The 26,828-nt window shown below is 43.0% G+C and overlaps 3 protein-coding genes across 3 annotated transcripts; 2 read left to right on the top strand and 1 right to left on the bottom strand.

The window, feature by feature from the left end:
* Positions 1-5,692: 5,692 nt before the first annotated feature.
* Positions 5,693-8,148, top strand: drc9 (dynein regulatory complex subunit 9; the record flags this gene model as incomplete). Its single annotated transcript, XM_079165398.1, has 9 exons — positions 5,693-5,821; positions 6,034-6,068; positions 6,142-6,264; positions 6,431-6,515; positions 6,670-6,831; positions 7,103-7,177; positions 7,584-7,715; positions 7,831-7,920; positions 8,026-8,148. 9 exons carry the CDS (start codon positions 5,693-5,695, stop codon positions 8,146-8,148), a joined length of 954 nt encoding a protein of 317 aa, XP_079021524.1.
* A 23-nt stretch (positions 8,149-8,171) lies between these two features.
* LOC306699832 (uncharacterized protein) lies at positions 8,172-18,252 on the bottom strand. The gene is made up of 4 exons (XM_079164599.1): positions 18,148-18,252; positions 10,272-10,440; positions 9,679-9,825; positions 8,172-9,488 (listed from the first exon to the last, which is right to left on the bottom strand). Exons 2-4 carry the CDS (start codon positions 10,438-10,440, stop codon positions 9,262-9,264), a joined length of 543 nt encoding a protein of 180 aa, XP_079020725.1. The 5' UTR covers positions 18,148-18,252; the 3' UTR covers positions 8,172-9,261.
* On the top strand, positions 13,396-26,559 carry rnf144b (ring finger protein 144B). Its single transcript, XM_079164598.1, has 8 exons — positions 13,396-13,777; positions 16,758-17,035; positions 18,267-18,371; positions 19,469-19,529; positions 20,610-20,817; positions 22,341-22,485; positions 22,670-22,759; positions 25,399-26,559. Exons 2-8 carry the CDS (start codon positions 16,856-16,858, stop codon positions 25,576-25,578), a joined length of 969 nt encoding a protein of 322 aa, XP_079020724.1. The 5' UTR covers positions 13,396-13,777; positions 16,758-16,855; the 3' UTR covers positions 25,579-26,559.
* The last annotated feature ends 269 nt before the right edge of the window (positions 26,560-26,828 follow it).

The raw sequence follows: 26,828 nt of genomic DNA, 5'->3' as shown, positions 1-26,828 counted from the left end.
ATCTCTCTCTCTCTCTTTCTCTCGCTCTCTCTCTCTCTCTCTCTCTCTCTCTCTCTCTCTCTCTCTCTCTCTGGCTGCTTCCAGCTCCTACGGCACAATTATAAAGACTCAACACTGGATGTGATCTTACTGTACATGTATACTTCAGTGGGATAAAGCTAAAAGTCAGAGTGAGATGAACCTCAGTGGTGAAAGTGTGTTTTTTTGTTGCTATGTCCTGATCATCGTGTACAGCTCCTTCAGACATAAGCATGCTGTAAATCAGCCAATCTTTTTTTAAAAATTATTATTACCATATCATAGATGATCCTTTAATCTTAGGCCACAGACTTTTGAGTCAAGAGTCAAGAATTGTTGTGATGGCGATGTGTCAAAGTGGAATGACCCCCCCCCCCCCCCCCCCCCCCCCCTCTCCACGAGGTCCAACCCAACTCACGGTCAAATCGATAAGCACAAGACAGACGAAGGACTGACGTGTGTTTGACCTCGGCCTGCAGAGAGATCATATTGTAACTGAGACTGACACTTACAAGAAAATATGGAATATTAGACTGTACAGGTTTTTTGTATGGGTTTTAATTTCTTTATTTGTACACATGTGCGTACAGTAAATGATTGCTCGATGAAGCCACCCTCGGTTTTATTTTGAGACTCTCCCCCACTTTCCTCTTTACCAAGCATACTCAAATGCGGGTTTCTCTTTTTCTTGGAGGAGTCTTTGTTTCCTCGCATCTGTTTTATTTTTTTGCAACACATTTAAAATCTGTCTTCATGCAGATTTAGTGCCAAATAATATAATCGTTCTACTCTATATGTCACCCAAAGAAAAGTCATTTCCCTCTCAATTGTGTTTGCAACTCTTGATATCTCAAATTGAATATTCAAGATTGAACTAAGTTTTCTATTAAGATTTAAGCTAATCTGCTTCATCAGGACTGATGGACAGCGGTCCGGCACTCCAGCGATTTCAGTGTTGCACTTCCATAAAGTAAGGGGACGTGAGAGAGACAGATTATAAAAAAGAGGGGTGAAAATTGAAGCTGTAGAGGCTGAGATATTGTGTCCCTTTTGTGTGTGTGTGTGTGTGTGTGTGTGTGTGTGTCTCTTTGTCTATTAGTCCCCATATGGGTCAAGCTTCAAAAAACATTTCCCATGAGTCAACTTCACTGCATCTCTCATTAAAACGTTCCTGACTGGTAAACACACCAGTTGGTAACACGTGTAACACAAGCAAACGCCCCCACAGCTGTCAATTCAAACGTTGCTGAATCCTGATTGGTGCAAGGAAGTACATGACATCATGTTTTCAACTTTTCAACTTTAAACAAGTGAGTGAAACAAAAACAGAAGAAACTGAAATCTCTTATGTAAAACGACCCAAAATATTTAAACTTTGACAGAAAATGTTGTGTTCATGCTGAACCCCATCGCCAAAAGGAAGAAGTAAAAAATATGTTTTTAGTACCTTTAAAGCACATTTCTCTGCCATACATTCATACTGTATGTTCATTTTCAACTTACTTAAATAACTCAGATGTGCGGAGAAGCCGGTACAGAAATGTAATCACCTGAAGGACCATGTGTGGGATTCTTTTTCAGTCTTGCCTTTGAATAATTTACATGAACTATCTGCATATTTTTGCATTTTTAAATGTAACTTTGTGTTGATAAATATGTGGTGTATATTAACTCATATTATTTTCTTTACATTAGGTTTCTGACGTGTTTTTGTATCGTAAGAGTTCACTGTACAGGCAGCAAAAATATAACACATACTCTACATCTTAACATGATGCCTTTTTGATTTCCCTCCATCATTCACAGACTCGTTGGCAGGAAGAAATATCTGACTTTTTGCCTGGATTTCTATTTCATTCTGCATCCCATTCCTCATCTCCCCCTTCAGATATCTCTGCCTTAAGAGCTGCCTTTTATGATCACGCTCGTATGTCGAACAGTCATCTACTGTAACTGTACATACTTTGTTTCTAACGGTTTGTTTGTATGTCAGGTGTGTGTTGCCTCGACGGTATCTCGAAGGTGAGACTGCTGCAGATCAGTGTCTCTGAGAGGGAAACTATCCGAGTACAGTGTGTTCAGGGGAGGAGTGGGAAGGCCACGGAAGAAACCTGACGGTGTGACAGCATCATGCATGTACTACGGTGTAGCTTGTACCCTCAGTCTGTATTACCTTTAAGCTGTAACTCCCCGCAGAGAGTGCAACAAATGATGACTGCCACAATAAACTATAATGCAATACCTGATCAAAGTATCTGCTTTGTGCTGTATTTAAACGTATGTCTTTCTCTTGGAATTTATTTTTATTTCAAGTGATATTGTTATTTAATTTCATTCTTGTTTATACTATTCTTGCCTTTATTAATAATACACTTAATGGATCACACTCCTCTGCATTTTTATTCACTTATTTACACCGTTTGATGCACATATTTGCACATACTGTATCTCCGATATTTTTCAAATCTTAGTTTTATTTTTATGATTCACTTTTCTTCTCTACATATATTGCATTGTATATTATAGCCTTATGGACATAATTTACATTTCACTGAGTCATTTATTTTACATTTTCTTGTCTTTCTTTATGCTTATAAGAGCAACTGTAATGTAGGCCTACTAATTCCCTGCCAGGGATCAATAAAGTGATTCGGATTCTGGAAAGGCTCGTTATGTCCCTCCATCAGGTCAGGATGATGATGATGGGGGTCCTCCATCAGGTCAGGATGATGATGGTGGGGGTCCTCCATCAGGTCAGGATGATGATGGTGGGGGTCCTCCATCAGGTCAGGATGATGATGGTGATGATGATGATGGTCTTCCATCAGGGCTGGATCCAAATTGTCACAACCTGAGACCCAGGAGTGCTCAATCTACCAGGTACTGGCGACCTCTTCAGAGATGACGGGCTGTTTGAACACTCGCGCCCTTTTGACCTGTGTGTGTGACTGAGGTGTTGGTGAGATGTATAGTATGATATATTTCAAAGAAAAATAACTTAAAATAAAAGGTAAACCTTTTGAATGGCATCACATTATTGTTAGCTGAATGATTAGAATACAATTGTACCTTTGTCACTGAACGCACAGGGAGTGAATGAACTCCAGAAACAGATGACCTCAACTGTGCGTTACAACACCCATGCTACTATACTAGTTAGTATGCCAGAAACAGATTTAGTACAAATATGTCCCAATACATAATATGTCAAATGCACGTGGTCGCATGCCAACACGCTTTTCTGGCTGGCAATGCTGACTTAACCAACTTATCTTACTGACCAGGAGCAACGCCACTGGTTCCATGCGACTTCCCGTACAGACGTTTACTTGTAGACTTGTTATAAAGTAAGACAGACATGTAATATTGTCATATTGACATTAACAACTTAAAGGTTACATTGTATTTAGGATCAAACACATCCTTGTCTGGTCTAGAAAACGGTAAACGTGTTCATTTAATTGTAAATTGTTGTATATTTACAGGGAAACCAATCAACGCATAAACATCAGCTTGTGCATGGGCGTGGCTTCACCTGCTCCTGAGCTCTGACAGCTGGCACACCTGAGTCTCATCAGCTAATTACCTGCTGCCGTCTTTCCTCCCAGTCCTCGCTAGATCCGTTTGTTTTGTCCACCACTATGGTAGCTGTGTTTCAGGCCTTATAAGTGTTTTTTATTTCATTTTTTTGCAGTTCTGTATTTTTTTTCTCTGAGTCTAAACTCCGCCTCCCAGCCTGCTGTTCTGGGTTACCAGTGTCCTATGGGGTCAGATCAGTCTCAATAATTGCAAATGCACACAGAAAGACTCACAAATGCAAACAGAAAGATTCACAAATGCGCACAGAACAATTCACAAATATATTCGATTTACAAATGTATTCACCCAGAGCTCTACGATACCTCATATCAGTAGAGACCGGACCAAACTATGTGTGTGTACATACAAATGCAGAAATATATTTGTGATTTTTTTTTACATTTATATAAATCGTAATTTATTTATTTGTGCATTGGAATGTATTTGTGAATTGTTCTGCATGCATTTGTAAATTGAATATATTTGTGAATTGTTCTGTGCGCATTTGTGAATCTTTCTGTTTGCATTTGTGAGTCTTTCTGTGTGCATTTGCAATTATTGAGACTGATCTGACCCCATAGTCTCCTGCCTGCTCACTGTCAGCCGTCAGCCCATCTGCTCTTTCCCATCAATTCAACCAGCCCCAGGAACACAAACCCTCTTTCTTACCGATCTGCCTTGATCTCCATTCTAAAAACCAAGTTTGCAATAAATCCCTTTTAACCTGCCCTCAGAGTCTGTGCGCTGGAGTCTGAGTTCCATTAGTACTGAACTAAACGGAGTCAAAGTTCAGCCTTTATTTGTCATTAAACTGGTTGTTTTGTTGTGAAATGGATGTAATTGATCAAAACATATGTTGTGTTTTACAAATGTGAGAATACAATTCTGAGATATGAATTACTTGTAATAGAATAGCATCCACTGAAAAAAAGGAACTAACTGTGATGGACAAAAAAAATCTAAGTAAATGGAGAGGATTTCAGTAGAATTCCCATCAGTCAGACTTTTACTCAGACAAGTAACATAATCTAACTCCTTTACATACATGTATATTCATGTTGAGCACCAGAATTAACTTAATATACATAAAAAGTCATGCATTGGTTTTGAACCATACGCTGGTGGAGGTGTGTCCGTGCGCGATTTAAAAATTATTTTTTTGCTGGCGGATTCGCGGGCCACATAAAATGACGTGGCGGGCCGGATCCGGCCCGCGGGCCGTATGTTTGACACCCCTGATCTACACAGACAAACTAAATGCTGACTTTGTCATGCTTTTTGTTAGGTTTGGTTATTGTTTATGTTTTGTTTTGTTTTTGAGAGGCAGAATTAATTCTTTCGACGGTTTATCACTTCATCATTTCAGCAGGTGGGCAGCTTTGCACTTTTAAAAGTTCAAAAGTTCAAAAGTCCGGCACAGAATAGAGATTTAGAGGTCTGGGGTCTGCTTATAAACGTAATGGCATCTACTGTTACTATAACAACAACTTCTGTTAATTAAAACGTTGATTACCTTCTTTTGGGGTTTTTATTTTACACTAAATTGTGCAGTGAAATTAAGCTTAGGTTGATGATGACGATAATAATAATGCCGGGAATGCTACTGTTTTGTCATGTTATTGCTCTTTCAATAAAGTTGCGGGAAAAAAACGCGTGTCACCATAGTTACGTGTAAACTGTCAAACTGTTGTAGAAAATAGTGCCGTTTGTTGTAAAGGTTTACTTATTATTCAGACAGAGAGATATAAAGTAAGTGACTGTAAACATGAAAGTTAGCATAATGCTACGGTGAACTATTGAGAAGCTTCACCGGGCACCATTGTAAATATGTCTTCGTTTGATTTGACCTTGCTTATCGATGAAAGTACGCGTTGTGAAAAATAACGGTTCTATTTAGCGTATTTTGGAAGAGTTGGCATATTAATGAGCTATTGAAACATCACATTTCACTAGTTTTGGGATAGCATCATGCTAGCACCAACTTGAATAAAAGGGTTTATCTAACGTTAGCTAGCTAGCTCATCATTAACCATACACGTCTGTGTGAAACTCGTTCGCAAACCGTTATATAACAAAATATCCGTTTCTCCACAGGATGTCTTTCTCCAGGATTCAGAGTCTGGGACTGACAGCTGTACTGGAGGACTGTTCAGTCCAGCTGGACATACTGGGACTTAGAATGGCCGGGCAGACTAACAGGGAGCAAGGCCCTGCAGCGGCACAGGTGACAATTCACTGTGTTCATCCCACAGTCCAGGCCAGAGGAACATCTGTCAAACAGCTGCCGGCTGCTTTGATCAGAAGATGATGATGATGTGAATGTTTTCATGCTCGGTTATTCTCCATTTCATGGTCTTACTGGACGAATGTGTTGACTAAAACAACTGTGTGTGTGTGTGTGTGTGTGTGTGTGTGTGTGTGTGTGTGTGTGTTTAGGAGAAGGCCAGACTGACCAAGCTGAGGAGAGACTGGTGGGTAGTACAGACAAACACCATGTTGCTAATCATTTTCTTTCTAACTGAGTGTCTGTGTCTCTCTCGGCAGTAAGTACGTCTCTCAGCAGGTGCTCAAGCTGCACTCTGAGCTGGAGGAGAAGCAGAGCATCAGTTCTCTGCTGCAGGTGGTGGAGGAATTGGAGCAGAATAAGAAGGCTGAGGACTTGAGAAGGTTCATCAGTGCATCATTTGGAAGCAATATTTTTACTAATCTTAATCATTAATAAGAGCAAACGAGTGTTATGAAAGAACGGGTGGAAGAAAGTGGGGGAAACAAAGGGAGAAAGACAAAAGGAAGCCTGTGTAGTATCAGTAACATGTGCGTCTCTCCAACCCAGAGAGGCAGAGGCAGAGCTGGAGCAAAGAAATCAAACTCTAGACAGAAAGAAACACGAGCTCCAGCAGAAAACTGAGACAATGGAGGTGAGAAAGTAAGAGTACATTCAAAAACAATAACTGTCTGCATGAAGGGCTGTTAAAGGTGAGCGAGAATCTGTTCATTGGAATCCTCTATTTGAAGACAAATTGAAATATGTTTGTCTGTAAACACCTCAACCTCCAATACTACTGCCCCCAGGTCAAATCCCGGCAGTGCAGTTCGTTGTACTTTCAGCTGAAGGAGCAGTCACACAGGATGGCCGAGAAGCAGCAGCTTGAGAAGGCAAGCATAGTGCTGGAGCTCAGGCTAGCGCAAAAGGCAAACAGACAGACTGAGGAGCAGCAGGAGGAGCAGCTGAAGGTGGGTCCATCAGTCCATCAGTTCTAATCCTATCTTGGTCAGTCCCACCCAAATAGCATCCAAGCCCCGAGAAGGAGATGTTTTCAAATTGATCCTCCATCAGGGGTGCAGACATGACCTCCGCCGCGCTCTCTCTGCCCTTTCCGTCCAAAACTGGTGAACACGTACCTCTCTCAGCATGCTGAGCAGTGTTTTTACATTTTTCCTTCCAAATCTACACACAGACTCAGTTAAATGTTGTCTAGATCAACGTTATCCCCTTCTCTCTCAGAAGGTGCAGCTACAGCTGATAACGGAGAGGGAAGTTCACGAAAAGTCCAAGACATTCCTGAAAAATCGTCACACGGTTGGTACAGCGACATCGCAATTAACAGCAGACTAATGTTACAATTATTGTCTAGTTGCTGCTTTTGGAGGCTCATTAACTTTAAGGTTCAAGATGAGTTCAAATGCCTAAATGCAAATGCTGTGTTCTCAGAAGCTGTGGTTTAAACTGCACCTGTTGTTTAGTCTAAACCCCAGTTGCTGTGTCCTTAATGAAATCACCTTCATGTAACTAGAGGTCACTGTACCGGAGATTGAGTGAAAGTGGAAAATGATATGTGTCCGTTTTTTAGACGCAGACATTTTTGTCCTCTTAAGAGCACATTTTGTGACGGATGCACAGGGGTCAAGTTGTTGCTCGTGTTTCGCACCAGCACCTTAAACCGTGCGCGGTACCGTCATTGAAGCTGTTGCCGCGGTTGTTTCAGGAGTTGCAGCAGCAGATGCAGCAGTGGCAGCAGCGCATGACGCAGATGAAGCAGGAGCAGGAGCAGCAGCTCAACAGCGTGTGCTGCAAGAGGACGGTGAACAGGGACAGGCTGACGGAGATGAGGAGGAAGGTGAGCGTCTCTCCTGGTGCCCAGCGTGACGCAGTGAACAGCTGCCCGGGCTGAACTGCATTCGCCACGTTCACTGTCACACGGACATTAATGAGGCGCTGGATTGTGTTCACAGTTCAAGGAGATGGAGCTGGTGGTGAAGGAGGACAAGGAGGAGCAGGAGAAGCTGCTTCAACAGCAGGCGGAGGCCAGAGCTGCTACCAAGGTAACGACATCCAATCAGAAGTTACCGTCAGATCAGTCGCTCTGGTTATTTAGTGTACTGATCCCTAATTCTGACCCTGGCCTGTGTGACCTTTTGACCCGGCAGCTGCAGGCGTGGTGGAGAGGCTGCATGGTCCGCCGGGGCCTCGGGAGTTTCAAAAAAGCAGATGACAAGAAAGGCCAGAAGAAGAAGAAGAAGAAGAAGGGAGGACAAAATAAGAAGAAATGACTTTTCTCCAACAGTCCTTTGAGATATAACAGTAATAATTTATTGTATAAACATTTATAGTAGCACCTTGATTCAAAGTCCTCTTATTCCATATTTTATGGATAACATGAATGCAAGAAATCATAATGACTTCCGGCAATCGACACTACTAGGTAGTCTACTGTTATTGACCACGGGCCATACATTGAAACGCACGTTAACGCCTGTATCATGACATGATAAGGACACACAGTTGAATACTGAATCACACAATATACAATTCACGAGCAGATAAAAACAAATTCTACAGACGGCTGACTTTCCTAACAGAGTACATCAGTCAGCGTATCACGGCGATCACAGAGAGGTTGAATCATCAAAAAGTCACATCCATGTAGGAAACGAATGTGGTCACATTTCTCCCAGCTTCATGTCCCCACATCTGACAGAGGAGCAGAAGACCCGGCGTTGCAAAACAGGAAACCCCTCCACTGAAGAGCATCACATCAGGATGAGCTCCGGGGGAGCTGACGCTCGCTTGTCCGTGCTGAGATGAACTATGGTGTGTTTTTAAAATCAGTACTCACAACTGTCAGGGCCAAGTTTCAAGATCAAGGCCAGAGTGAAGAAAACAAAAAGTCCTGTTACACCATAACTGTGGTGTCAGTCAAAATGTACACAAGCAATGTGAATATTTGGTGGTTTTCTTTTAAATATTCGACATGATTTTTGTAAATAATATTCAACTGAATATTATTGGGTTTTGTGCGGTTGATCGCGTAAAACATGGCGTTTGAATACGTCAACTCTGGCTCTATTCTGACATTTCATAAACCAAACAATGAATCAGTTACCAAGAAAACACTGTACAGATTATTAATACATATGAATTAAATTCATTGTTAGATGTGGCCCTAAAAGAATGATGCTACAGGAGTAGCAGAGCCAGAATATCGAGTCGATAGCCGACGGTTTCCACACCCGTAACAATAACATACCGGAGTCAAACCAGAGCAGAGACAAACAAAAAGCTGTCTGGAGACTGAAAACTCATTCTGAGTTCAAGTTGTGATCCTTGCTAGTGTGTGTGTGTGTGTGTGTGTGTGTGTGCGTCTGCTCTGTGGGGCCAAAGCTTCACACTTGCGGCTCCTCTGTCTCGATCGAGTGGGTCTGCTCGGCCTGCATGTAGTTGTTGTCTCCGATGATGACACAGTTGAGACGGGAGCTGTGGATGTTGATGCTCGGGGAGTCAGCTGATGGAAGGGGAGGACAGAGAGGAGCAGGAGGAGGAGGAGGAGGAGGAGGAGCAGTAGTAGAAGTCTGTGCTGCTCCCTGCTGTCCACAGCTGCAGCTGCACCTCACTTGATTTGAAACACACAAACAAATTAGTTGTTTTCACCTCTCATGAGTGCAGTCTGAGTGCTGTGATATGTAAAAATGTCAAAATATGCACATCAGACAACATAGCATAGTATGAATTTCAGCCCAAAGTGCTTTAAATTCCAAGGAAAGGAAATAATAACAATAGGAATATTAAAAGAGGTTACCCACCCTGCATTTGGAGCTCAGATTCCCGCATTAGAGGCTGACTCTCAGCCACAGCGGTTGGGTAGGTGTCGTTCCCGATGACGCAGTCGATCAAGGTGGAGTTGCTGATGTTCACAATTAAAATGGTAGATGCCGGATTCTGAAGGGCCACTGTATTTTACGAGTGGGCGACGGAGAGAAAGGGGAAAGGGGAAGAGAATATGAGGAACGGGAAGCTGTAGTTCCACAGTGATGTAACAGCAGAAACGCGTCACCATCACAAAGGTCCTTATGGTTCCTGAATACATTGGAAAACACTTGCTTAGGAGGAAAGCCACAACAAAAAAATTTGTCGGGTTCATTTAAGTTTGTAACTGTTTCTGCATAAAGAGATGGTAAAAAAGCACCCGAATGTTTCAAGAATTCTAAGGTCTGTTTGTCACATGCAATGCAGCTAGTGTAAAAAATATAAGAATAAGAAAAGAGAATTTGTCCTTCAATTCTAAACAAAAATACAAATATGACCAACAAAGGATTAAACAAATAGATATAGTGAACTAAAATATCCTGAATGTTTTATTGTACATAAATAAATAACATCAAATGTTATTGCATACCTTGTGTAGTTTTATCCTCTTTAGGTTGATGACAACATGTGACCTTCTCACACTGCAGAGCGCCTATGGGGCAGCAGAACAGCTGGCGGGCTCTGCTGTAGCTCTTCTGCGCCACCCTCTGCGCCACCTGGATGATGCCCTGCAGGTTGGAGGTTTTGCAACTCATCATCTAGAAAAGAGAGGCAGACAGAAATCCCCCTTAGCTTCGTGCAAACAACAGCTCACACCGCTGGCCCACCTGCGCTTTTTTTCTAGGTCACGTGCACTCAGGCTGGGCTCTTGTTTTTCTTCTCCGTAGTGCAACAAACAATATGCGGAAATGGGGGTGTGCTGGAACCATACCGTCTATTGTTGGAGCCAAAAGTTTTAGTTGTATCTTGGAAAAATGAAACGTGTGTTCGCGTGCGCTCCCGGGGTTAGTTAATTCCACATGCTCGCTGTATTCGAGGAATAGAAAAGCGGCCGCGAGTCGCATCCCGATGCAGGAAGTTGTCTATTATAAATATACTAATACATTATGATGTTCAACTGATGCAAAAAAAGTCAAAGCTCCTTCCCACCACAAATGCAGATGTACTACACCCTAATACCCCGGTAACAAAGGGGAAAACATATCGTTAAACAGGTGTCAGTTCGGAAAAATATATATACATATGTAAATAAAAAAATCTCACCTTATTGAACGGGTTTTTCTCACTTTTGTTAAATTGCTGTCATTAGAAGTACTCGTCGTGCATCATTCGTGTTGTAGGCTGGTTACATTATAATCTTGTACGCGACGAACGACGACTGATATTCAGACTTTCTTCGGAAAATCCCGCACGCATGCGCACTTTATTTGGGGTTTCCGTCTCGGCATGGCTTCAGTGCCTGAAGTAGTTTCAAGTATTGACAGCAGGAGGGGGGGCAGAAAAGTCCGAGTGGCACGCAATGCAAAGTATCGTGTGCAATTTGTTTCAGAATTACATTATGCACTTTATTAAGTTCTGCACGAGACACGAGAGTTGTTTGTGCGGCTGCAGTAAAGGTAATACTCGGTTCCGCCCACTGGTTTCTCCCCCTAGCGCTGTGCTACTGGTGCCTTCACTGTCCCTCGTATAGTCCACCGTCAATTACAAGTTTAGGAACATTGGGGAAAAAATGTTAAAAAAAAATGTTTCACATTATGTTGGATTTACAAAAAAGATGGTTGTCAGCGAAACAAGATTAATAGTACATGACATAAGATGGCACACACCTGTTTCGCACTGAAGCATCAAGGAGGAAATGATGCAACATGAGTATGCAGGGTGAGTTTGTAGCAGCAATTAATCTGTCCTCAAAGCCCACTTTAGAATAATAATATCTTTAAAACACCGTACTTTTGAGGAAATATTATATGATCAAAAAATAGAAACTGTTGGTAATATGGTGAGGAACAAATTACTGAACTACCTTCAAATATAAAGAGCCAGAGCTGTTTTGGAGGAAATCCAAATCAAGTTGCTAATGCTAATCAAAAAGCAAATCATACTGCTCTATCTATCAATGCTGAGGGTGCCAATTATGATCATAGCAGGGGATTATTGCTCGATTTTGTCTTATTGGGTCGAAACACCAGAAAAAGGAGCAGTACAAAAAAATAACTTTATTGTGAGACCAGCACACTTTATCTTGTGTCATTCATCAGGGCCGTCAAACAGTGCACTCAAAGATTATTAGAATAAGTATGAAACAATATTTAGTAAGAATGATATATACACATACATATCAGCCAATGTGGCATTCACACATGTATTAGGGAGCCAATCATATTCCTGAACTGGCAAGGGGTTGTCCTAATGATGGATATTAGTGACACCATATGTAGGCCATAAAAAGGAGTAATGCATCTATGAGAAGCTGCTCTAGCTAAAAATAGGTATTTTTGCAAAATGTGCCTTTTGAGACTAACTATGAAACCAACTTACAATATGAATTAAATAATATAAAAAAAGAGAACCAAATGAGAACCAAAATAAAAGCACATTAATGAGGAATTGTAACACGTAACATACCCCCCTCTTCCCTCTCTTGCAAAATCTGTTGGGCTGTCCAATCAAAAGTATCCAAGTGTGCAAACAGGAAGTCACTGTAACATCATGAGTAACATCACTTTCAGTTTTAGAGTGAGCAAGTGATACATCTAAGTTCTGCCAATTCTTTGTAATGTCGCTTTGGATAAAAGCATCAGCTAAATGACTGTAATGTAATGTAATGTAATGTAGGTGTTCCTTTGTTTTATTGATATATATATATATATATATATAACTACATTCATGAAATGAATGTATGAATGAGTATTTCAGAATAAGGAGTATTCATGCAGTTTCTAAACAGTTACATCATTGGCATGACATTTTGTAATATGAAGTATTTTTTATATGAGGTTATATTTTGCTTAGACAGAAATTTGATCCAATGTCAGATATGTTGACCATGTTCTATATTTACTCTTATACCCAGGGCTGTAACCAGGATTTTAGAAACACTGAGGCAATGAGCCCCCCTCCCTAAACAAACCCCCCCCCCCCCACCACATTTTGAACATTTTGACCAGAAACCAAAAAAAGAAATTTCTTTCTATTATTTGGACTTTTCAAAATGTTTAATATTCATGTTTAGTTTGACTAATTCTGCACAACTTATCTCATCAATAAGTCTTTCTCTATGAATTATTTTGTTGCCTAAAATAGTTTAATATGATACAATATGATAAGATTGACGGCTAATTATAATTCTTTTTACACCGGAATTGTGCCAAAAGTGCTGCTGAGTAAGCCGTTACAGGGTTAAGTTGTGAATTTAGCAGAGCTGAACACAACAATGTTGCTTTGATTCTATTAAGACAAAATGCACTTTAGTCTGTTATCAGAGAAGTCAAAAGTATAGCTGAATACAACAATAAATACAATTGAAGTATACAGCATTCAAGGACAAGTAAATGCTGTATACTTCTCCTGTAGCATCCAATCAGTTGAGATTTAATAATCTCATCGATTATTTTCCCGACTGCACCCGAAAGCATCGTGAGTACAGTGAAACAACCAGCAGGAGCAGTCATGAGTGGAGCTCAGCGGAGAGTAGGCACAGCTTCCTGGATGGAAACAAAACGCAGGAGCAGACACACACACACACACACACACACACACACTCACTCTCTCACACACACACACTCGCGAACACACACGCAGACCAGATAGGAGCGAGCAGAACGCCCAAACATGTTAGTTTTTCATTAAGCCCGGTGTGTGTGTGTGTGTGTGTGTGTGTGTGTGTGTGTGTGTGTGTGTGTGTGTGTGTGTGTGTCTGTGTGTGTCTGTGTGTGAGAGAGAGAGGCGGTAACCGGGCGACAGTAGCATTTCGGCGGTGACGGCAGAAGGTGAACAGCAGACTGTATCAACACATGTGCCCGTGCCACAGTGAGAGCACTGCGGCTGTGGATCTGGACTCGGGCAGCTCCTACACCCAGCGGTCCTACAGACAAGGTAGGCCCCCCCCTCCCTCCCGTCTCTCCTCATACTGGCTTACTTTGTCTGCATCACACGGGACCATCCATTAACCGAAACCGCTTACGCCTTATGAAATATCACACCATGAATGCGTCAGAATGTGGACCCGGTACGAGCATGCAACCTTGAGAGGGAGATGCAGATGTGTCAGATGTACCGAATGCACGGTAACAGATGTGACATCGCACGGTTGCTTTTGTCATAAACAACACCAACCTCAGAAGAATATGCACGGGACACAAGGGACATTACTTTATTACCTTTAAATAACTGCAATTCATGTCCACCTCACTGATTCTGGTTAAAGTGATGTACAGTACATGAAGGTTTGCATTTTCTCCCAACTCATCATTATCTTCATATGTCTGTCTTTCAACTTGACATGCTCTTGTTTTTCCCCCCCCCCCCCCCAAATAAATAAATAAACGCAGGCTATTGTGAGCCATACATCCAGAATGACAGACAAGAGGGAGAGATTGCAGCTGTATAAATGATGCCATATATATTCTGCCACACACTCCCAGAGTCACGCAGTCCCAGCAGCCTCAAACACAGCGGCAGCCTGTGTGAAAAGCAGCTTTTCACTGATGCTTTGCCCCCCCCCCCCCAGAATGCAATCTAGACCTTGATCCGTGTGGACTGCTAATCACAGAACGGGCAGCTCCACGTATAAGAGGAACTGTTAGCACACAGGGGCGTTTTGATTAATGAATAGCCCTAACTTATTATTCTCAGCTGTATTGCTTGAAGGCCAGTACTGATAGTGATCCGTTTTGTATGGAAGTTTAGTCGTTCAGCATTTGGCGTTGACATTTGAAGTGTTTGGGATTCAATCATTCAGGCCCGGAAATGCTTCTGAAACAGCGCTCACACCGTGGCCTAATCCTCAAACTCTTAACACTGTTACATTAGCGTCAGACAGCCACGATAGTCGTGATGAAATCCACAGTTCACAGTCAATCAAAATGCTTTAAATCCATCACATCAAAGGTGGGACGAGATCTGATTCGTCTGTTGTTCCACCAGACAAACGGTCACCCAGGTAATCTCCTATTTGTGGAGTTGTTCAGGAACGAAAGGCTTTACACTGTTGACAAATATACTGGGGTTTCCACGCAGCAAAGCTACCTGATATGACCTGTCAGTGCTTGGACAGGACAGGACAGGACAGGACAGGACAGGACAGGACAGGACAGGCTGGCAGTATGTGTGGGATGACGACTGCAGCCGGCTCAGCTCGCTCGTCTTAAAGCAGTGCAGAACGACACGCCGTGACTGTGCAGAAATACCAGCGTGCGCTGCCTGCTACGCAAGCTCCACTATCAGCCATCTGCATGTGTGCCGACGCCGATCGGTAGCACATGATGAAACAGCACTCACTGAAACATGTAGGACACCGGTGGTGGTGGTGGTGGCTGTATTGATTGAGCTGCCCCAAAATGTTCCTGCCAACTTCACCAGCCTCGATGAAATAGAGAGCACTGCGTGTCGGATTAGTGTGTGATTTCAACAGCCGCTCAGGCTTGTGTGTGTGTGTGTGTGTGTGTGTGTGTGTGTGTGTGTTTTAACGCCACCGTTTCCTGTGTGACCCCTTTCTGTGTCCAACAACTGTTATCTACGGGATTAAATCGCTAAATCCCAGATTATGGGTTGATTTATTTCTCACGCTTTTTTTGGGGGGGGGGGGGGGGGGGATTGGGCTGAACCAAAGGGGCTTTTGGGGTATGGTGTCTTTGGTTCTCTTTAACACCAGATTAGGCCTTTGTTACACACCAGCCTCTGTCCTGCTGTCCCAAAAGTTAGTGCATAATGTCTGATAGACAAAAGACTGGAGTTAGCCTACTAATACATGATTCACTAACAAATGGAATTGTGCTCCTCAGTTCCTCTTTAACTAGAGCTCATTGGACTTTCTGTCTGATTAGAAGTGGTTTGATTGTTGAATTTATATCCCCTGTTATCCAGGAGGGAAGTTAGACAGGTGTTAAACATACAAACATGACAGGGGGCAAATTACATGCACTAAAAGCAATTTTAATACTTATTTTAGTGTGCTTTTGGTCTTAAAAAATTGGAGGAAGAAATAAAGAATTTTCTCAAGCTTGCTGTTCTTGAAAATGTTGCTTATCGGCATTACTTACTGTAAACTAATGTTGGTTTAACTAACTATCTTTGCAGAACTTTGCAACATTGTTCTTGTTGATAAGATGATGTCATCTTGCAGCTTTTACTATACGACACAAAAATGGCAGTATAATTATTGCTTTGGAGATTGCTTCTTCCATTTAGAAAATGTTGCAATTAACCTCTTTATTTCTGAGTGACTCACTTCCTTGCTGTTATAGAAACAATGCGGCAAATTGCAGAAGGTGACCATCTGATCCTGGATGATCTTCTCGGCAACCACTCAAAAATAATCTCATTTTAATCTCGATCACCATGTGTGTATTTGCATTCATCCTCATACGTCTTGCATGCATACAATTCATTGCCGCTATAGTGCATCATGTCTGATGGACACATTTGTGCTCGATGCTGTAACTGAACAGATTTTGTGGATCCACTGTGGCTGCGTGTATTTACCATGTTTTTAAAAAAAAAAACGATCGGTAATTAATTTCCCCTGTCAGAATGAACAATGATCCGGTCAATAACTGTAGAACAGTAAACACAGACCTTGCACCTCGGCTGTAAAAATAATGACTCGATGAGTAATCAGTAACACTGCAGTAATTACACATAATTATGTTGTGCTTCACGCACCGCGCGGCTCTGAACGGTGACTAATTCGTCTCTCAGGTAACGAGACCGTGACAACGGAAAGCCTGGGGAGGTGAGGTCATCACGGTTGGTGTTGTGTGAGCCGTGTGGCAAAGAGGAAGAAGAGGGTCACACCTACACCGAGGAGACGAATAAGATCAGTGCTGCTTTTTTTTTGTTATTTTCCCACTTACAGGAACATGGAGGCCGTAGCTCCTCTCCGTTTACAGCAGAAGGGCTAGGGAGCAGACCCGATTCCTCCCTCCCTTCCCCTCTTGCCTGCGTCGCCCCACCATGGCCAGCAGGAGTCCCACGCTCAGCCGGGAAGATGGGGGTTCGACACCGGGGACCCCTGAGGCCGGCGCTGAACACCCCCGGCCGGGGCCCGAGGCTTACTGCAAGCTGTGCCTCAGCGGGCAGCCGTCCGCAGCCACCAGGGAGCTGCAGGGCTGCGGCTGTGTCTTCTGCTCAGCGGTAAGGAAAGGGCTGTGGGAGTCAAACCTGTGAGGCCTTTTGTTACTGAAGACAGAGCAGGGGTTACTCCAGGCTGTATTTAGATCAATGCTGATCCAATACTCGTATCGCTCTGTGCTTCTTACTTTTAAGATTTCACAAAAAAAGTGATCTAACTCCAGGCTTTTCTTTGGGCAATTTAGGCAAATCTCCAACACTTGAATCACTTGGAATGGGACGCTCCCCTTTTTATTGCAGCACCGCTTCCTGTTTTATTAACTTTTAAAATAGATCCTTTAGTGCCAAATCTGGCATGTTGCAGCTTTAGAGAAATGAAAGGGTTTCAACACAGGGCTGGCTTTCTCTCACACTCACTTTTATGTTGTTGTGTCCTTGGACGTTCTTGTGATTAATCAAAGCTGTTGGCAACTTATTGGATCTCACAAACATTTCCTGGGAGCCTTTTCACTCCTTTTAATGAGAGACGAGTTGCTATCGCTAGAATGCGGAGCGTTGTCATTCATAACAGCAGCCCAGATGTCTGCTGCCACGCTGTTCCAGTCTAACACATGCCTGTCTGACATATCGAAACTCAGATGTTAGTGTTATGACCTGACGCAGAGAGGTTGCTCCACAGTGGCAGGTGTTAATCTCTGTCCAAGGTAACAAAGTTGTCACTGTAGTACGAGGTCAGGGAGATAAAACACACACACACGCACACACACACACACACACAGTGTCACTGGGGAACAAGGAAGGAAAGGGATACTGTAAACCCTGCTTATCAGCTGAACTCTATTTCATCAACCTGAACACAGACTATTGCTTGTGCTTTTTGTTGTTGTTGTTTTTAATTCGGGCTCAGTATTTGGATGAACAGTACATCGTGCGTTGTGAGAAAGCACATGACGAGCACAAGTTTGCACGTACAAATGGGCCCTAAAAACACATTCCGCTCCTCTGCGATAGATTTGTTTTTCCACAGGAAAAATAGCGACACGTAAATGTTTTGTATTTTCTGTTTCTCAAAACTGTCTGCCTTTGAGCAATGTTTACGTAGTTCCTCCCCACTTCCATATTTCACAGCTGAGGCAACAGATGACTTTGACGAGAAACGGCGATAAGAAACTCACGTTTAGTTTGGCATGTTTGTACAACAGCTCATTTTCCCTCCGCTTTGTTTGCTTATTGGATTCGTCATGAGAGGATTGTCTTTTTACTAACTCTGCCGTGTTGCTTTCTCCGTCTCCAGTGTTTGGAGCAGTATGTTCAGCTGGCCGTCATGGAGGGTGGCGGGGCGCCCATCACCTGCCCAGATATGGCCTGCCTGAAGACCGGAGTGCTACTGGACTCTGAGGTATGCCCTGCTCAGACCCAATGATATGTAGGTCATGAGGGGAAAAAACAGCCAATAGTATTCAGAGGTCATAACATTTTATTAATCGCACAAACACGTCCTGAACTAAAAACCCTGCTTTATGCAAACGTGTTTTGGGAAGATACATTTGAATTTCTTTCTAATAAATTTGCTGCAGGTTTCAGTCCAGAGTGCTGCAAGCAAACTTCTCAAGAAGTATAAAGTTGGATTTTCCCCCCTTGTGTTTTCAACATTGTGTGGGCTGGATTAACTAAGATTAAGTGTTGTAATAACGCAGTGGACGCAGCCTTAGTGACATTTCTGAGGGAATTCTTTTCCAGTGTGAGGAGCTGAGGATGAGATAATGCGAGCAGTCAGACAGAAAGTGAAACTCTATGAGGAGATACCAGTCAGTAAACATGACACAGAAGAGGCTTAAACTGCTGATTCACTCACAAATGGAAATTCTGCTCCTCGGTTCCTCATTTGTAATGTTTTTTCTTCTTGTCTGACTTCAACTGAATCAAGAAACTTCCTTATGATAAAAAACCCTCTTTATCTAGAGCTCATTGGACTTCTCATTGATTAGAAGTGGTTGGATTGTTGAATTTCTATCCCCTGTTATCCAGTAGGGAAATTAGGCAGGTGTTAAACATACAAACAGTATTACTGGGGGGAAATGATATTTAGTCTTTCTTTGGCTAATTGGCATATCGTGCTGTTAAATATTTGCAGACCTTTGTAACACCTGTCTTGCTGATCATATACCAACTTGCAGCTTTTACTACGACTTTGCCATTTAAATGTTGCAATCAGCCTATTCTTTCCCTCTTAGTGGCTATTCTCTTACTACTGAAATGTCTTAAGAATAATGCAGCAAACTACAGTTGCTAGGTGACCAGTTGATCCTGGATGATCTTCTCGGCAACCACACAAAATAGCCTCATTTTAATCTCGATCTCCATGTATTTTTTGCATTTATCCATAAAGGGTTTGAAAAAGATTCTGGATTCCTCAAATGTCTCGTATGCACACAATTCATTGAGCATCTCAGAGTGACTGAAAACCATCCCCTCTCTGTGCTGTGTGATTGACAGATAGCTAGCTTGGCCCCAGAAGACCAGGTGGAGCTGTACCAGCGTCTGAAGTTCGAGCGAGGTAGGTATTGTAGCGTTAGCATGCCGATGACCGGTGACAGGCATTGGGCTATTTCAGGTCTCACTTCAGCTGGTGTGTGCACAGCTCCACATGCCTGGGATAATGTGGGGCCTCCTGCTCTTTTTTCTCTTCTGCTGGGGTCCGGTTTTACCCCGGAGGTTACTGACACACTGTGGCTTTAATACCTTCAGTTCACCCAAACATTACCAGCAGGGAATTCAATAACAAATGCTGCAAGAGTTCCATGGCACCATTCTGTTCAATTTGAAGCAATAATCGTTTCAGTACTAATTAATTGTCTGACCTATGTGTAGCTGTTTGCCCCCGTTTGTTGTGTACATTTTTGTGAAATGTGTATACCTCTGTCTTGCACTGGAGGCCTGGGAACAGGAGGAAAATAACTGTTTCTGTTGACATTTACAAATTGCAAACAGAGGTTTGCCTTCTAGCTATATTGGTCTTTTCCAGTTGCACAGTATTGTTTACTTTGGCCATAAATCATGAGACTCGTAATATTGGAAGTATAAAGAAGTGCAAAGTACGTGTTTCCCTTCTGTAAGGATTCACAGTGAAAGTATGAGCTGGTGAGGGGATCAGACCAGGAAAGCTCCAGTTTTTTGTTTATGGTTGTAAAACATAACATGAAATGACAACAATGGAGTTATTAGATGTTTATAGCCGTGCTAACCAGGGATGGCAGTGTCATCACTTTGGTCCAGACTTAAATATCTTTTTTTAGATATTGGACAGATTGCCATACCTTTGGTACATTCATGTCCCCCTCAGGATAAATTGTAATAACTTTGTTTGGATTCTCTGACTTTTCTTCTAGAACCGTCGTCTAAAACTAATGACGTTACCATCAGCCTCAGCTGTGCTTGTTTGTTTAGTGCAAATTTGCAAATGTTAGCCTGCTAACATGCTAATTTAGGATGGTGAACATGGTAAACATTGCCTGCTAAACATCCGCATGTTAACGTTCTCATTGTGAGCATGTTAGCGTTTAGCTGAAACCACAGCTGTACCTTAAGTACATCTACATCTAGCTTGATATCTGCATCCCGTCTTTGCTTTCTGCAGGAGTGAAGTTGGACCCCAGTAAAGCCTGGTGCCCGGTGCTCGAATGCCAGTCGGTGTGCAGTGTGCAGCTGAGCACTGAGGGCCAGCCCGGCGCCGTGCCCTGCCCGACCTGTCACACCGTCTTCTGCTCCGGGTGCAGAGGGCCCTGGCAGGACGGCCATACCTGCCCGGAGCGCCAGCCCATGATGTCACCCTCTCGTGAAAGCAGGTCAGTCAGCCGGCCGTTTGGGTGAGCTGCACTTTGAAAATTATACTGTGCTAGAAGCAGGATTATTATATTACATCCTATTCAAATCCCATCCTTCCATCAAATATAAAAAGACCTGACAGTTATTGTGGCAGGATATTTTCATTGAATGGATTATAAAGTGATGTGTAGTTCCTGATCTCCCAGCAGAGGCCCTGAGCTGAATATACAATAAGCATTAATTCAGGATGAATAGCTTAGTATTCCTCAGGAGTGCCCTCTGTGTAGTCCCCGTGGCACGGCTACGTGCCGCTCCGAGCTGTGGCTCTCTGCCAGACCGACCGGTGTCATTGGGGAGTCACTGACTTATATCGGAACTCCATTGTGACTGTGCCAAAGGGAGGAGGAGGGTGGGCACCGAGCCACGTAGTTCACTGTACTGAAGGAGCCCGTGCACTGCAGTGAAGCAGCGGTGTCTGCAGTGTGCTGTGGCAGGATGGCGCAGACGTGAGGGGATTGAAGGGAGATCTACTTTAAGTTTGAACTTGAGAGCATGATGTGCGTTTGCCTCAGCCTGCAGGTTTAGTCTTCAAGCACAATGTTATTGTACCAGGGTCATAGCCAGTGGTGTAGAAATAATGAATTTCAAGATTTTCACTTTTAGCTTTTTAATTTATATAATTGTAAATAAACCTTACATAATGATGGAATTGTTGTTTCTAAGCCCTCTCTACACTAACCTGATAATCATATTGGTCTTTTTTTTCCGAATCCATCAGCAACGAGTGACAAATCCGTTACATCACTGTACGATGTTGATTTAAACAAACAAAAGAAGTTATTTCCATAGACTGTATATAAGAAGGTTATTTCTCATCACACACATCCAGCATTTTTGTTGCAGTTTCTCTGGTGCTATTTGTTTCTGACGCTGGCACCGGAAAATCACATGAGCATTCTTAATCCCCCGACAAAGCACTGACTGATAGCTTTTCCATCATCTCCCCTTTCCCCTCAAATTCAAACCTGCTTTGATCAATGTTTTTATCTTATAAAGGGAGAAAAACACTATGTAGATTGTGAAAGGAGTCACCAAGACCCATAGAGAAGTATCACCCGACTGTGCAGTTCCCCTCGAGCTCTATGGAGTTTTTTTTAGCATCTTAGAGCTTATTTTTGGTTGACTGATCATCATATAAACCCACTGCACAAAATGGCAAACAGACAAAGTTAGCAACTCGCAGAGATGCACCACTAAAAAAAGCCAGAATCAGCCATGTGCAATTTGTTTAAATGATAGAATGTAAACTCCTCAGGGTGTTGAAACCCTCAAACACAACTTCAGGGTTTTCCAGTGGAAGCTATGGCCCTGCATCGTACGCACAGAATACTTCCCTCATACCTTTGAGTCCCAAAATAGTGAACCCAGTTCAAAGTGAGCACTGACCCGTCACTCAGCTGCTAAATAAAGAATTGCCTTCATGGCCTCATCCTCCACTGTGCCCCAGCTGACTGCATATCTGTGTCTTTCTCCCGACACACAGGGCCCGCTCCAGCAGCGACTCTGACATGCCCATCAAGCAGTGCCCTATGTGTGGTATCTACATCGAGAGGAACCAGGGCTGTGCACAGATGCTGTGCAAGAGCTGCAAACACACCTTCTGCTGGTACTGTCTGCAGAATCTGGATGTGAGTCTCCCCCGTTACATACACGGGGTGAACAGTATCTCTACGACCTAGCCACCTGCTTTTTACAGCTACGCTCTAAATCTCCCAGCCTCTTCATCACTGTCTTTAGTCTGTGTTCACATGTCCTTGGTGATTGCTAGATAGCAGATTTCTTGCCTTCACGTGTGTGTTTTTGTGATTGCAGGGGGATATCTTCCTGAGGCATTATGATAAGGGGCCGTGCAGAAACAAGCTGGGACACTCCAGGGCCTCGGTTATGTGGAACAGAACGCAGGTGAGGTCACTCAACCACAGACAGCAGACCAGACGTACAGTATTCATTTCAGGCTCGCGATGATGCTGTCTTTGTCTGAATGGATTAGCCTGCAGAGCCAATCATCCGTGTGTGGTGGTCAATTATTGCGTGCGTTGGTTTGATTTTTGGTAAAACTGTGCCATCACTCTACCGGGATTGGACGATAAAGATGTTGGACTCCCAGCTGCACTGTTCTGCTGTCAAATCAATGAGTCACCGTCTCCAGTGAGGACGTTGAAGGAACCTACGCAGGACAGTAAAGTTCCATGCTGGCATGATTTTTGGCACACTTAATTGAAAATGAAAACAAAAGTTTAAATACATGCAAAACTCAACGCTCATCTTTTCCTTTAAAGACCCATAAAGTGTTGTTAGCTCGTTTTTAGTGGTTTGTTTTCCGCCAATGTTCTCAAATAGTCCTGTATCAGGCATTAAACTGAACTAATCCCAGCGCTAATGTCAAATTAGCAACACAATCGGCCTCCAAACCTACTTTCTTTTTCACTTCCCCCGCTCTGATGCAATTATCACATGATTATCATCAAGTTTGCAGTGAACCTCCTGAGCTGATTGTGTCTCGGTGTGTCCACATCGCTAAGTATCTGGAGAGACGAAGAACCACAACAACGCAGTTGTTCCTTGCGAAACAACTCATGACAGACATGGTTGCACATCTAGTCTTACAGGTTCCTATACGTTTTACAGTCTGCTTGTCCAGAATTCCTTCCTAGCTGCATGCAAATACTGCTGTATGTTAGTACTACGTGCAGTAAAAAAAATGTAATCTTACGTGTTATAAAATGCACGAAGGCTGCCAGTCTTCTCAATAACAGTCTGATTGTTTGGCAGTAATGATTATTGTAAAGATTTATCAGTGTTAATTTGCTGCTTGTATAATCTTTTCGATATTGGAACCGTTGGTGGCACTGTCACCTATAAACAAGCTGTAAACAAAACACTGACATATCGTGTTCTAAAGTTTGTGTTGCTGACGCGGTGACATCCAGCAGACTCAGAGAAGCGTCGGTACTGTCGTGTTTCTGTCCCTGTTCGTCCAATATTCACTCTCCTTTAAGCCCTGTTTTGGACTCCACCATCTCCTGAGGGGAATATTTGGCTCTGTAGCTGCTGTTAAGTGCTAACTTTGTCTCTTTACTGTTTAGTGCAGGGCAGGTAGTGCACTGTGGGTTTATATTATTCACTGAAAACAGCTGCCTGCAGCTCGAAACAAGCCGTGAACCTCCTGAGCTGATTGTGTCTGCATCGCTAAATATCTGGAAAAACACAGTTGTTCGTTGCTCATGACGAACTTAGTGGTATCTAGCCTAACAGGTTCTAAAGGTTTTACAGTCTGCTTGTCCTAAATTCCTTCTTAGCTGCCTGCAGTCACTGCTGTGTGGACACTGTGTGTACTTTACATGTGATACATGAATTTGCTGACACTGGTATGCACTTAATGGCCAAAAGTATGTGGACACCCGCACCACGGCTTAAATCCCCTTCTAGAGGAGCCACAGCAGCACTAGTGAGGTCAGACTCTGATGTTGGGCAATAAGGCCTGAGCCAGACGGCATTCCAGTTCATTCCAAAGGTGTTGGATGAGCTTGAGGTCGGTGCTTTATGCACGTCAACTCCCTCCATACCTACCTTGGGAAAACCATGTTTTTTTGTGCACAGGGACATTTTCATGTTGAAGGAGAAAACAAACACAAACTGTGGCCACAGTGCTGCAAATAAACACTGTATATTATGTAGCATTAAGATTTCCTTTACTTGAAGCTAAGGAGCCTATTCCAAATAATAAAACACATCCTTTGACAAAACGTACATAAAAGCCTGTGGACAGGGGGCGCCCATGAACTACAGTCCAAACTAATATTTTCATTGTCAAATGAATAGTAATAGCCTGTAGTGAGATAATGGTCTACGGAGGCTCTGATTTGATTTGAGTGGTTCAAAATGATTACAGTAGATTACCCATAATCCCACCAGCGCCCTTCATAAACAGTAGGTTGTTTATGTCTGGTTTTTCCATCACTGTTTCATTCCCATCATCTGTCATTGGTTTGAGAAGCGGGCGTGTTATTTGTGCTATAAAGCAACGGCTCCCAATAACATAAAGCATCGCAGTATTTTTTATTTTACGTGTTATAAAATGCAATTTAGAGGCAGTTGGAGGCTGCCAGTCTTCTCAGTAACAGTGTTATTGTTTGTGATTTATTTTTCAGTCTGTCCACTCTCCTTTAAGCCCTGTTTTGGTCTCCACCATCTCCTGAGGGAAATATTTGGCTCTGTAGCTGCTGTTAAGTGCTAACTTTGTCTCTTAACAGTTTAGTGCAGGGCAGGTAGTGCACTGTGGGTTTATGTTGTTCATTGAAAACAGCTGCCTGCAGCTCGAAAACAAGATGGATGAGAGCTGAACCAAAACCGTAAAGTTGGAGGCTGTAAAATCACAGCAGTGGGCTGAAAGATGCTAAAACTTTACCGATCCGCAGGGTTGGGTGACAATTCGTCACTAAGAGCGCCCCCCTTTTCACATCACACATACTCACTCGGTCCTTTGTGAATATAACATATTGATTAGAGCAGCTCAAGGATGTCGCTTTGTTGTCCCTCAGGTGGTGGGTATCCTGGTGGGGGTCAGCATCATCGTGCTGGTGACGTCTCCGCTCCTCCTTCTGGCCTCGCCGTGCATCCTGTGCTGCGTCTGCAAGCCCTGCAGCGGGAAGAAGAAGAAGACCAAGAAGACCAAGGTGACGAAGAAGGACCTCAGCCAGCCAGACTCCTCCACGTCATAGCAGCTCCCCCTTCTCATCAGCCCGGCCCAACCCAGGATCACCCCGCTGATCTAACCAAGCCCAAGGAAACCAAGAGAGAGCAAGCGCTGCATGGTGGACAGGAGTAAAGCTGGAGGACTTTTTCACGACTCGACAGACTGGAAGCCTTGTCAGTGGTTCAGAAATATCATCGAGATCAACAAGGGCAGACTTGCACCTTGAAGCTCGGCACGAGAGCTGCTCAAAAACCACTCTTGATTTACGAGAGTATGTACTTTATACGGTGGAAGTGTATATATGAGGAGAATGAATGTAACTCACCTAGTTGTTTTCAGATGGATAGGCAGTAAGTAAGGAGACAACGACGGCTGTGAGAGGTTTCCTGGACAGGGCTTCTGTTATCTCTATCTCTCTAACACACACACACACACACACACACACACACACACACACACACACACATACCACACACATACCACACACACAGTTCAAAGTGCAACGCCACCCTCATGTGCCAAACGTCATGATGCCAAACCAGAGGTGTTAGGTGCTCAAGTGCCTCACTCTACAGTGCCTGGTGCCTGGTTGTATTTGTTTTGCCTTCCATTCTATATTTATCTTATGCAAAAATTTTAGCATTATAAAAAATGGACAGGGTTATGGATCCCTTAAAACAATGCAAAACATTCTTTGATAATGGGAGAAGGCAAACGGTGTCGTGCGTGTACTGTATGTTCTGTACTGATATGAAATATGATAGGGCTCCAATGGTGCACAAAGAACTTTTCTTCTGCAAATGTTTGTTGTTTCCACCTGGCATACGTTCCAGACCAAAGGCTTCTAAAGGGTAATGTGTGCTTTTCTAAAGTGTGTTTATGTGTATTTATGGGTTTCGTGTGTATGGTATCCTGTTATTATTTCTACATTTCTGTTGATGTTTCTGCATCAGATATTTTATAAAAGCGCCATTGTAATTGAAATAAACACACTGTATTGAACATGTATCGGAGGGTGACGTTTGTCATTTCATGGTGCTTAACTTTGAGCAAAGGCCCTGAGAGGAGAGTTGATGTAGCAGGAGTGAGCATATATTGCTGTTCTCACTGTGGAGACATGGAGGTGTTGCTCCAGATACATGTGGTGCATAAAGACTGAAGGCTGCAGTTGATTTTGACCTGCGCATTACAATCTAGAATGTATGCCTATATTATTATTGTAACTTCTGTCAAAATATTAAAAGCACACATTTCCTGAAAATTCCATATGGCAAT

This window comes from Pholis gunnellus (assembly GCF_910591455.1).
Source record: "Pholis gunnellus genome assembly, chromosome: 8".
Lineage (NCBI taxonomy): Eukaryota > Metazoa > Chordata > Actinopteri > Perciformes > Pholidae > Pholis > Pholis gunnellus.
The sequence above is the reverse complement of the archived record's forward strand: the minus strand, read 5'-3'. Positions and strand labels throughout refer to the sequence as shown.

Bases quoted from the DNA above. Each gene is read 5' to 3' on its own strand.
- LOC306699832 (XM_079164599.1), bottom strand. From the start codon at position 10,440: ATGATGAGTTGCAAAACCTCCAACCTGCAGGGCATCATCCAGGTGGCG. The intron at 9,826-10,271 runs GTATGCAATAAC...CGTAAAATACAG, and splicing joins AGAGGATAAAACTACACAAG to TGGCCCTTCAGAATCCGGCA. The intron at 9,489-9,678 runs GTGGGTAACCTC...TTTCAAATCAAG, and splicing joins ATCTGAGCTCCAAATGCAGG to TGAGGTGCAGCTGCAGCTGT.
- rnf144b (XM_079164598.1), top strand. From the start codon at position 16,856: ATGGCCAGCAGGAGTCCCACGCTCAGCCGGGAAGATGGGGGTTCGACA. The intron at 17,036-18,266 runs GTAAGGAAAGGG...CTCCGTCTCCAG, and splicing joins GCTGTGTCTTCTGCTCAGCG to TGTTTGGAGCAGTATGTTCA. The intron at 18,372-19,468 runs GTATGCCCTGCT...TGTGATTGACAG, and splicing joins GAGTGCTACTGGACTCTGAG to ATAGCTAGCTTGGCCCCAGA.